The sequence below is a fragment of the Marmota marmota genome, unplaced genomic scaffold, assembly GCF_001458135.2.
Source record: "Marmota marmota marmota unplaced genomic scaffold, marMar, whole genome shotgun sequence".
NCBI lineage: Eukaryota > Metazoa > Chordata > Mammalia > Rodentia > Sciuridae > Marmota > Marmota marmota.
Genome location: NW_026000249.1, coordinates 13,547,756 through 13,559,966, shown reverse-complemented (window position 1 = coordinate 13,559,966; position 12,211 = coordinate 13,547,756). Strand labels below are relative to the sequence as shown.

Sequence of the window (12,211 nt, the reverse complement as noted above, 5' to 3'; positions counted from 1 at the left end):
TGAATCACAACTACCATTTTATTGTTCTGATTATTGGGGTACAGAATTGTCCATGTGCTCCAGGACTAGTTTGGCTATGATGGACACTACAGATTGTTCCACAATTTACAGGGAACATTATCTGAGCCATACACTTTTCTGGTTGTTTTTCCAACAATCACAACAAAACACTTTTCTTCACGGAACATGGAATGACAAATGACCCAATCCAAAGTCATTCTTCACTCATGACAGTGTGTACCAGCCAGGCCACAGAACAGCACAGAACTTGGGGGACTGGGTTTTAGTCTACAAACCACAAGGTTGCCTGGAAACACAGGATATTGTGTGTACATTTATCACTGTAACTAAGCTGACAGAGGCACAAAGTGAACAGGTCAGATTTGAACTTACTGGTACAAATATTGTAATGAACATTTATTTCATGTATTTTAATATTATTTTCTTATCAAATCAGCAATAATTCCCATTTTGGACACGAGTTTTATAAGGGGTTATGATGAAAAACTGTCCAAGCAAGAAACTTTTCACTTAATTTGTAGCATTAGACATGTGCATAAAGGTATATTTTATTCCATGATGGCTTTCTTATTCAGTTTGAGCATTTACTAGGCATTTACAAGTCGTGTTCTAAATCTGGAAAATATTTAAATTTCAAGCATTTACATACTTTTCTGAGTGTGTGAACTTAAGAGCAGCAGATGGTGTGTACATAAATCTTAAACAACAATTATGACCTCAAATGATTTTAACCCAAGGAACTCTATAGAGATTAGGGTTAGCCAGGATGCTAAAGCAGTATTTCCATTCTTCTAAAAATGTGTCATGTTGTCCAGAACTGACTCAAGCACAACTCATTTCTAATTAAAGCACAACATTCAGTTCTAGTGCAGAACAAGAAAAAAGAAGCAGGATTGCAACAATGAATGGACCAGAAATGAAAGAAGCAGTAGAACTCAATTCTTCCAACATTGAATAAAGTCCACTGCAATTTTTTTATTGTGGTGCTGGGGACTGAACCCAGGACCTTAAGTATGCTAGCGAGGCAAGTGCTCTACCACTGAGTTACATCCCCAGCTCAGTCCACTGCAATTTTTAAATAACTCAGTGCTTTATATTTTCTAGGAAAACCTTGCCTTGGCTATCCACTCAAGAGTCAAGGTACATTTTGTTTAATCTAAAAAAAAATTGTAGGTATATGCACAATTTGTCAAAAGTACATACGAGCTCTAACAGAAATTTTTTCAAAGTGAAACACAAGATACCAAAGGAATTCATGTGGTATCTTCCCCAAGAAGAGTTACATAGGTATCCAAGGAAAAAAGGAACAGATACAGGACTTTGTAATGTTCCTTCTATTTTATTTTTCATGCTAGTTACAACAGCTGGGAAAATCCTGCCTCCTGAGAGGACTCAGCAAGTGAGGCCCAAAATAGTCAGCCTGGTCCCTCTTCAATGGCAGGTGGTCTCAAGTCTTTAGATCCCTACAGTTATAGGCTTTAGTTGTAAACATTTTAAAACATTCTAATTAAATGGGTAGGATATTAACCTCAACATTTTTAATGATTAAGGCATAAGCCAGATCTTACTGAAAATACATTGTGCCTTTTAAAATAGAGATTGAGCTTTCTGGCAGTTATAAAAGTTCAATGACAAAAAGAAAGTAGAGTTTATGAGAAATGGATGGCATGATTTAAACAATGTAACATTTTATATTCATCCTGATTTCACAAACTCCTTTTGTGACATATCATTTAGCATGACAAAATGGTGAACACCTTTGACTTGTAATCACATTTAATTTTTAACTTCCTTGTTAATGTCTAGCATATCTGAACAGCCAAAACAGTTAGCAATGAATGTTAAGATTCTTCATTCCCTCTCTCAAAAAGATCAAGATTTTTTTTTTTTTTTTGTAACTGGAAATGGAACCTAGGGATGCTCTACCACTGAGTCATATCTCTAGCCCTTTTCTATTTTTTATTTTGAGGCAGGGTATTGCTAAGCTACCATGGCTGGCCTCAGACATGTGATCCTCCTGCCTCACCCTCTCAAATTGCTGTGGTTAAAGGCATGTGCCACCATGCCCAACAAGGTAAGAATATTTTAAACATTAAGTAGCTTTGTTATTAATATGCATTCCATTCTAAGTTTGCCATTTTCAATCATTTTGGAAGGCAAAGATGAACTGGAGAGCAGTTAAATCAGTCCTAAATGCCAGAGTTTGATGTTTACCTTGCTAAATGCAGGGCAAAACTTGCTTAGTACATATGTGATCTTTGACATTTGTGCTGTTTTGGCCCACTTAAGAAAGTTATCCAGAGAATTTAAATTAATAAGCCATTTCTAGGTCAACAGAAGTTAGAATTACTTGATAGAATATTCTTTTAAGCGTAAGTTTATTATCCCAAAAGGAGTCTGTTCCAATGGAAAAGAATCCTCATTGAAAAGTCAAGAAGCAAACTATCAAACAAAATCAAATTACGGGGGTTTTCTAAGAAAATCTCAGAGATGTGTCATAAAAAGACTTCTGTTTACCTCCTAGACAAAGGAAATGTAGGTGTCTTTTATTATAAAAAACAAAAAAGGTTAAGTTCAGGTTTCTTGAGTAATCTCATGTTCCTAAAATGACAATACTTTTGAAACTTTAGCTCTGATATTTAGACAACAACAATCAAATCTGAACACACTGTGGTATAGTTCCAGAGATTCCCATGAGATTCTTATCAAAGGCTATTCCCTGAGACATGAAAGTGGAGTGAAAATGCAACTCTCTGAGTACAAAAAATATACATATAAAATCAATTTAATCTCTTTACTCCTCCCTTTAAAGAAATTACTAAAATAAAAAATTTTATCATTATAGTCTAAACTCTTATGCTTTACCTTTTTAAACATTTTTCTTTTAAATGAATATTTATTGCAAAGTCATACATGGGCTGATACTTTCACATACATTCTCTTGCTTGATACTTTTCTTAAAACTCTCAGAAATAAAAATACAGTTCTTACAATTTATTCTGACTTAACGGAATCTTAAGATAATTAGTTAGAATGCAACTGTAATTCTTCACTTTTGGAAACTATAATAGGAAAAAGTTAAGCAAACTTAATGGAATCCTAGAATGATTAGAACTTTTTAAAAGAATGCAAGTGTAATTCTGTTCTTTTTGGAAAATATAAATGTGAAAAACAAATCCAAAATACCTCTCTATGTAAATTAAAGCTCAAGCCATGGTATTCAAAATTAAAGTGATTTACATAACCTACTATACTTTGTGTTTTTTTAGTAATTAACCTTCCTGAGGCTGATTTTGTTCTCCTTAGTGTTTGCTTAACTAAAGTGCTTAATAAAATTTCTACAGAATATATTACCCTCTCCATAGATGAATATTATTTTGAACTACAATCTGACAAAAATCTAACTACATTTAATTATACTTGATTAATCCAAATGTCACTGAGAGATTTATAGAACCGAGAAACATTTTTCAGGTTAAGTTCATACTCTTTCAGAACTGGAAGCTTCCTGGATCTAGTATTACCACAGATTTACTATTTCAATTATCTAACTTTTTAAAAAATCAAACAAAAAATATTTCCAATAGTCCAAAGGGGACCATGGGACTCCAGACATCAAACTACTTCTTATCATTTTCAAGAGACATGCAGAATAACCTCTATCAAAAACTGACTTCATCACTTTGAATTGGGAAGCACTGTGCTTATGGAGTCGCCCAACAAAAAGGGAAAGGATACTGAGACCTGAGGTCAATTCTCCACATTGGATAGAATTTTCTGTGCAAAGAATGCACATGTATAGGATGTTTTCTGGACTTAGCTAAAACACTGAAAGGATGTTAAATGTGAGATGGGGGGGGGTTAATGCAGGCATATAACCTTATCAGACATTTGTTTGGTGGCTTTCAGAAATGATATCCCATGATGTTCTTTTTCATATGCAAATAAGACAATTTAAAGGGTGACCAATTGGCTCTGCCTATGGGAATAAATAAGTGTATTGCATTTCCTCCAGTCAGCTAAACCTTCTATTTATTGCTGGGTCACTCAGCTCTATCCTAAAGGCGACAAGACAGACAAGCGTGAGGAACTAAAAGTCCCCACCATGGCTCTGATGGAAAGTGGTGGGCCACATGTGGCACACACCAAGTGACAACCTGCGTCCTAACCACCATAAGGCTATCGCAGAGATCAGAGGGAATACATGTCCCTATTTTAGAGACAGAGAGGTGAAAATATGTTTCTCAAGAGCTCTGTGTCTTTTTATTGTCTTATTTTGGGAGGCAAACAGCTGATGCTATCCTGGGGACTTCAGAGAGAAGCCTCTAGGATACTTCTTTAATCCTCTTCTAAAATAAGTTTGGAAGTATTAAATAGGGTCTTTCTCAACAAGCAGCTATTTTAAGTGCAGCATCAGCATCCAGATGCTTTAAACAATTACTGAATGATTTCAGAAGTTTTAAAAACGTATCTGGAACCTGTGGCAATTGTGTTTTTGGACACAGCAGCTCACATCATTTGGTGAAATTTGATTGTAAAAGCTGGCTCTTTTCACCTGACCGCTGCTCCCTGTGGGTCAGAAAAACCATGACTGAAACAGGTCAGTTCCCTTTGTCTACCTAAAACTGCAATGCAGGGCCTCAACAGGGTCCCCCACAGAGCTGAGCACAGAACCAGGCATAGAAGATGAACTCTCCAAATGGAGATCAACAGATACAAAGCAGAGAAACCAGAAATCACCAACACTTCCTCCTCTGAGGAACACACCTGCCTATGATGAAAGCAACCCTGAGAAGGTTTGGTTCTGTCTCTCATTTCATTTTTTTCCATAGCATTCATCTCCCAATTGAACCATAAAATCACCTTATTTTGTTTCTTGACTGTCTTCTCTGCAAGAACGTGAGTCACAGAGTGAGGATTTCTGTTTGATCACTGCCATGTACCCATACTTAACATGGTTTCTAACCTGGATATTGTTTAAATGAACATTGAACACTTTTTCTTCCCATGACTCCTCTGTCTGCCACCTTCACTTTATTAGTCTCCTTTACCTGAGGGTACCGTGTTCAATTCTCCATTTTACAATAGCACAGACTAGGGCAAAGGCCCTGGTCTTAAGAATGCCTTGCCTTGAGTGGAGTTTGGTATATAGAGCAAGGCTGTCACTTGTACTCCCTGATCATTATGTGGGAGCTCTGAAGGTGACAAAAGTTTGCTGCTGATTTTCTAGTGAAGTGTGCTGGTCACTAAGGCAAGGAGGCTTCAATTCTCTGAGAGGCCAAATAAAACTCTACCCCATGATCTACCTGCAGATGTACTTCTGAAACATTAAACTATGTGCTTCCAGGATAGGCCCCAGATCTACAAACAATTTGAATGTATAATCATAAATAACAAAAAAATTCTGATGAAAACATAACACCCTTTTATTTCTTAATGAACCACATTAAAAAATTGGCTGATTTAAAAGACAGGTTAAAAAAAAAAAAAAACCTGTGTCAAAACAAAGCTCTTAGAAGGGTTAACTGTCGCAGTGAGACGAGTTGACTACAACCTATTAATAAAAACAGCTTATACTTCTCTTGACAACTCTGATTACATGCTAGTTTGAAACATACTGTCATATTTAATTAACTAATTAATCATTGTCAATGGCCAATAACTTAAGTTCATTAAAATGTCACATGTTCCCTCTTTTCAAGCCAGAAGGTACTGATATCTCTAATTGTTGGAACAGGAACCTGAGTTAAAAGTTATCTTTCCACACAGAACAGTAAACAAAAATCTTGTATTGATTAAAGTTGTTAAGTGCTTTCCTGCTGGCAATATTGGTTCCTTCTGTTTACTAACATATAGATTATGAAGGACATTATCTTCAAAGTCAATGTTTAAGCACCTGGACCACTGGGAAGGATGGCAGAATAAATGCATGTGCTCCTGCTCTCCAACACACACATCCAAAAATTGAGCAAAAAGCTGTCTATAATGAAACTAATAAAAGCCACAACCCCATACCACGGACTCCAGGAGAGTGTCTAACAGATAAAGCAAAAGGCACATAAATACACTCTAAAGAATGATTTCAGAAACCATGATAAATATAGACAAAATGGTTCATCCAAGAATTGAAATAAGAAATAAAAAAGGACAATATTATGACCCAGGGGAAGAAACATAAAAAAAATTAAACTTAACAGAAGTGAAAGCCACATTATAAATAACAAGGCCCAAAATCATCAGTAGAGAAAGCTGAGTCAGTGAAATGGAGAATAAGGCTTCTGAAAAACAAAATCACAGTATGAAGGAAGACAAGGAGGTAAAACCCACTGAAAGAAAGATAAATGTGAAGGACAGATAATAGAGAGCCAAGAGAACAACAAATTCTCAAAGAGAATAGAATAAACCAATACAAAATGCAGTAAGGCCTGAAATGTCAATATATAATGCTCACTATGTACCAGAAAAAGCCAAAGGACAACTATCAATTCTGAGGTATATTCAAATGAACCTACTGAATTTTAAGGACTAAACAAAGAATCACATGTTTCCAGGGCAAGCAAGCAGGCCATCTACAAAAGGGGAAGAAAAAATCTATCTGGACTTAAGACCCCTTAGCACCATCAGCTAGAGACAACAAGTAATGATCCCAAAAATATCAGGGGGAAAGGATGTTATCCACAAAATCTGATAGCTATCCAAGTTATTGTTTATAATTATGGCAACAGAAATATATTTATAAATATGTGAGAGAATCTAACTGAAGCTGTAATCCAGGCATACCAAAAAATAAAAGCATCACCTCTCAAATGTGGAGTCTTTTTATAAAATGGCTGGCAGTGAGCACTGATTTCATTCAAAAATAGAATTAAGTTCAAATAACTCTAGTAATTACCTATAGCTATACACTTTAGGTTGCCTGTCTTTCTAGGTAAAAGCTGCCAAGTCCATTTGATTATCTCCTTTAACTAACTATGCCAAAATGAAAACACACACAAAAGAAAGCCTCTCCTGAGTGGAATTACCTTGTATTATAGAAAATTTTTGGTTTAGAGCCTACCCTTGAGGATTAATATAGCCAAGAAATTCCTCAAAAGGGATAATGCTAATTACCTGATATATTGTTCAGAGCACTAATCCAGAAACAAGAAGACCCAACTACTAACTTAGGTTCTTCTATTCAGTTACCAAGCCACATTGGCAAACCATTTAACTACTTTGGGATTCATATGAAAAGTAGAGATAGTCCTGTGTGGTCCACCGCATGGCATCGCAAAGATCAAACCAGCTGCTGAATGTGAAATTTCTTTGGAATCAAGGCTGTAAAACCATGTCACTGTTTGGAGGAAAAGAACCCCTGTATTATAGAGCCAAAATTATATATTCAGAGACAAAGAAAGAATCAGATGACTCCTGTGGATCCACCTCAACTTACTGCCATTCCTCTATATTTTAAATCACTTCTTAGCACTATAGAAAGGAAATTCAGTATTTCCACATCTCCTGACCTGAACTGTTATTAATGTGGAGACAAGGATAATTTAAGAACTTAGAAAAATATTGCCCCACCAACCAAGGTAAATGGCTGTCAGTTTCATTGTTTGATTCAATGAATGTTTATTAAGTACCTACTATGGCCAGGAACCATTTCAAATAGTACACATGGTCTCCAAATACTTAAAATAGAATAAATGAGAAGGCATTTCAGAGGAATGGGGAAGAATTCAGCGGACAAGGGGTCAATGTCTATTTATATTACAACCTATATGTAGAAATCTGACCATCTGCTTATACTAACAAAAAGAATAAATAAATACTTTGGTAAAGGGGCTGACAAACTGTAAGTATACAAGATATTCCTTAAACAGTTCTTGTGGTTTTTAAGGTATAAATTTAAATTATTAATGAAGAAAATGAAGATAGGAGAAGCCCAGATTTTACAGGCATCAGATGGATATGAGTAATCCCCAAAGTATATTTAGTAAAAAACTGATCATTAAATCCTTAAAAACGTCAAAATAAATTTTTACTTTTGAAAAAGATGTGTAAGGAATGTAATACGTTTTTTTTCTATACGATATTTTCCATATCCATCTCTTACGTGGTGGTTGTCATAAAGATATAGCAATCAATGGACATTCCTCAAGCAATAAAAACTCTGCCTGAACAAGGCAGTAACACAACCCAAATCTGTTGCCTCCTTTCTACTACAGGATAACACACTTGAAAGTGTAAAGGAAAATGGTTGGAAATTAAGGCCTAGTAAGGTACTGATATACTATTTAATATCTATAAGGAAGCTATGTTTTTTTTAAAGGACAAGAAAATAATTGCATGGAATAGCCCCACTCCCAAGACACTGACCCAGATCTCTGGCCAAGATCACTGGTATTTCTTTTACCTGAATGATTGTATATGACTTCTCTAATGAGATCCTTCTAAGCATGGAAGAGAAGAGATATTTCTAAAGATGAAGGAAGTGCCATGAACTCAGACGGTATAATAAAATAAATGCAAATCAGATTCACTGGGACTAAGAGAGGCAGAGATGCAATCAAGCCACATGGAGCTGGCAAGAGCACAACTCTACTCAGGGAAAAATCCCCCACTGTGGTGGCAGTGGGGACAACTGCACTGTTACTATCATATGACTAGAGGAGGAGGAATACTTCAAAGTTAAAACTTCTAAATCAGTGGATTTGATACTTAAAAATTGGACCAAAACATTTATACAGACAATAAAAGAGGGCAGAAATCAGACATGATATATATAAAAAATTATAGTGAAGAGAAACATCTTGCAGATTTGTGTAAAATGCTGGTTTTAATCTGGACTCTCAGATAACTTCTATTACTAAGGTTAAATATAACCCCATTCCTCTTTCCTTATCCCAAGTCCTCTACTAATTTCCACTTCCAACTTCTAGCAAAAAATAATGATTTTGAAAATCAGATTGAGCTTATAATTCTAAAATTAAAATTAGTGACAATGAAAATTATGAAGATCTATAGGATTTAAAAAAATAAACTAGAAAGAACTTTTCCCTATGGATAAGTGCATTACACACAAACTTCCAATTCCTTAGAAGACAACAAAGGAATATGATAAAGGTACAGTATCAAATTGGCAATACTTTCACAGAGCACAAAATTCCACTTTCCACTCATTAGAAGCTTGATATTGGCCAGAAGGCGGTTTTTCACTTAAGATCTTTGAAACCAAGCTGTTAAGTGAAAAATTCCAACACAACTTTTGGAATGCTTTAATCAATGGAATGGTAGTATACAAATGAATTTTAAAATAAAATCAACATATCAAATAACATGAAAAGTATCATACTGCATAATGAGAATACAATTAGATCGAAAAGGCAAAGTCTAAATCAGAGAAAGGAGGGATGCATATGAGAGAGGAAAGGACCTGGGACTGAATTATCAAAATGTGCTCTCAGCTGATATCTTCCACTTCCAGATTCCCTAGGCCAAAGCAGGAGGTTTGGGACAAAATGGTATTTGGTCACAAAGAACAATAATAGGATCTGCTATGTCTGGAATGGGGAAGGAGCTCAAAATTCTGCAAAGACTTTAGACATCAGACTCTACCATATTGCGATAGAGAATATGAGGACATGAGGGCTCTAATGAGGCTCTGTGCTCTTTTGTGGCAGGTACCAAGCACATCACAGCAAGATACCATGAAAAATTACTCAAGTTACTACTTTAGTGGAAGATCTGGTTGAAGTAACTACAGGAAGGGCTCCATGAAAAGGTCCAGCTGGTGTGGAGAAAACACACATTCAAGCACTGGGAATAACTATGGTGCCACACTCAGAGTTGGTGAAAGAAATTTCTCTGGTTGACTTGGAGAAGACAATCTTTCTTCACAGAGAGGATCAGAGCATTCAGTCTCTAGAAAGTTCTATTAGTCTTGATCTTGTCCCTATAAAGAAAATATTGGGAATATCATAGTGAGTTTATGAATACAATCTCTATTTTAAGCAACACTTAGAGCATTTAGTTATGGTGGTAATTCAAAAGCCCTTGCTTTAATTCATAATTATTTTCTATGGTTACCAGTACTCACTGGACGAAGTATACTTCAAGGTACCTAAATGGCCTGAGTTGGAGAAAGAGCTTTACTTTATAGGGAAATGTTAGTTAATAATTGACAAAGGAGTTTTCTTTTAAAAAACATAATTTTACAAACAGTAATAAGATAATTGATTTTGGGACAATTTGACTTCTCCTTTCCAATTTCAAAGCCCTTTACTTTTTCCCTTGCCTAATGTCTGGTTAGACCTCCAGTAGTATGTTGAATAAAAGTGGTGAATGTGGATATCCTTATTGAGCCAAAATTATTAATTAGGGTAAAAACCATCAGGCAAATAGATAAATATACATTTGTCAAGTGCCAAAATAACACCACATAAAGGATTTTCTGGTGAAAAAGGGAAAATATGACAATATTTTTGGACAGTCAACACTTAAATTATGGTCTATCTTAACATCACTAATGGTGGATCAAAAAGATATCATGGGTCTCATCATGTAATTCTGCAATACGTTGATGGAGTATTCTAGAAAACAAAACAAAACTCCACTGAGACTTTCAATCAACTTATAGTTTACAGGAAATATGGGAATGGGGAATAAACTAAGTGATATTTCGAAGAAGAAATCAACCAAATCTAGGTGGGACATTTTTCTAGATTAAAAGCAATTTGAGACTACCCTGATGTATTATGGTGCTGAAATGGATCCCAAGTTGAACAAATCAGGAGAATTTAATGAGGTGAAATTTTGTTGACATGGAAAACTAGAGATATTTAAATAAAACAAAAGCAGGTTATAAATGGTATGAATTGTATGATCTCATTTTGGGAAAATATGTTTATAGTACAATTAGCAAATTATCTTGAAGATCATACACAAGACAGCAACAAGTGGCAATCTGTGGGTTGTGAAAATACAGTGATTTCTGCTTTTTTCACTCATTTATGTTTTCTAATTGTTTACAATGAATGCTGCTTTTCTATTAACAAAAGGTTATTTTAAATTAAATAAACAGAATCCTTACTCTTGTTAGTAAAGTTGGAGCTTAAGAGTAGTCAGAATAAAAACAAATCTGAAAACCAAAGATTGGACTATTTTCCTTAATTAATATAAAATAATGACAGTTATTATTCTATGACTGACAACTTTTTCAATTTTTTATCATGATAAACTATACAGAACATAGGTCTTAACCTTCTTAACAATTTTTAAGTGTACAGTTCACTGGCAATAATTTGTGCAACCATCATCAATATCTTTATCTAGAATTTTCTTATTATCCCAAACTGAAACTCTACTTATTAAACAACAGCTCCTCATTCCCTCTTCCTCCCACTCTCTGGCAAATACCATTCTTTTTTTCTGACTGTATGAACTGGATTACTCTAAGTACCTGATATAAGTTAAACCATACAATATTTGTCCTTAAGGGTCTGGCTTATCTCCCTTAGCATGACTTTTCATATTGTAGCACATGAGGGAATTTCCTTCCTTCTTAAGGCCAAATAATATTCCATTGTGTGGATATACCACATTTTGTTTATCTTGGTAGATAATTTTAAATTCTTCATTTTTTCAGTTTCAACCTATAGAATTTCTCTAAACATTCTTCTGTCTCTAGGGATGAAAACGAAATGCAAATTTATTACTTTTTAAATAAAATTCATGGCAGGATAAACCCCTGTTCACTGTTGCTAATAACTCTACCTACAGTGAAAGGTTTCCTAGAACAGGAGGACCACTATTGAAATAGTGACTCTGGCTACCTAATTCTTGCTATCCTTCGTTCTGAGTCTGCTCCCATCATTCTTTCTCTTCAGGTCACTTTGTTTTTCCAGTGATAAAACCTCAAAGAATATCTGGTGGGGGAAAGTATCTCTCATCTTCTGGCTGGTACATTCTAGCGACAAGTCAGATCCTTTACAATGGAAATCAAAGTGCTACATTACTGTTTAGCCTTGTATTTTGATGCATCCCTGGGTTCACTGCTGGGATTGCTCCAGTCATCAGCTTCAGGCATGGTCTTGTAATGGCGCCATGCAGACTTATTAAAAACTGGCAGCCTCTCAAATGATTCACTTGAAAGAGCCTGTTGGAAAAAAAAATACATATATATATATATATATATATATATATATAT

At 35.1% G+C, this 12,211-nt stretch overlaps 1 protein-coding gene across 1 annotated transcript in view; it reads right to left on the bottom strand.

Annotated features, from left to right (window-relative positions):
• The window catches only part of Pdk3 (pyruvate dehydrogenase kinase 3), a 73,818-nt gene continuing 61,607 nt past the window's right edge, over nt 1-12,211 (bottom strand). Inside the window, exons 6-7 of the mRNA XM_048796379.1 lie at nt 12,021-12,160; nt 1-9,958 (exon numbers count right to left, since the gene is read on the bottom strand). Coding sequence (XP_048652336.1) covers nt 9,928-9,958; nt 12,021-12,160 — 171 coding nt within the window. The 3' untranslated portion in view covers nt 1-9,927. The remainder of the gene's footprint in view (nt 9,959-12,020; nt 12,161-12,211) is intronic.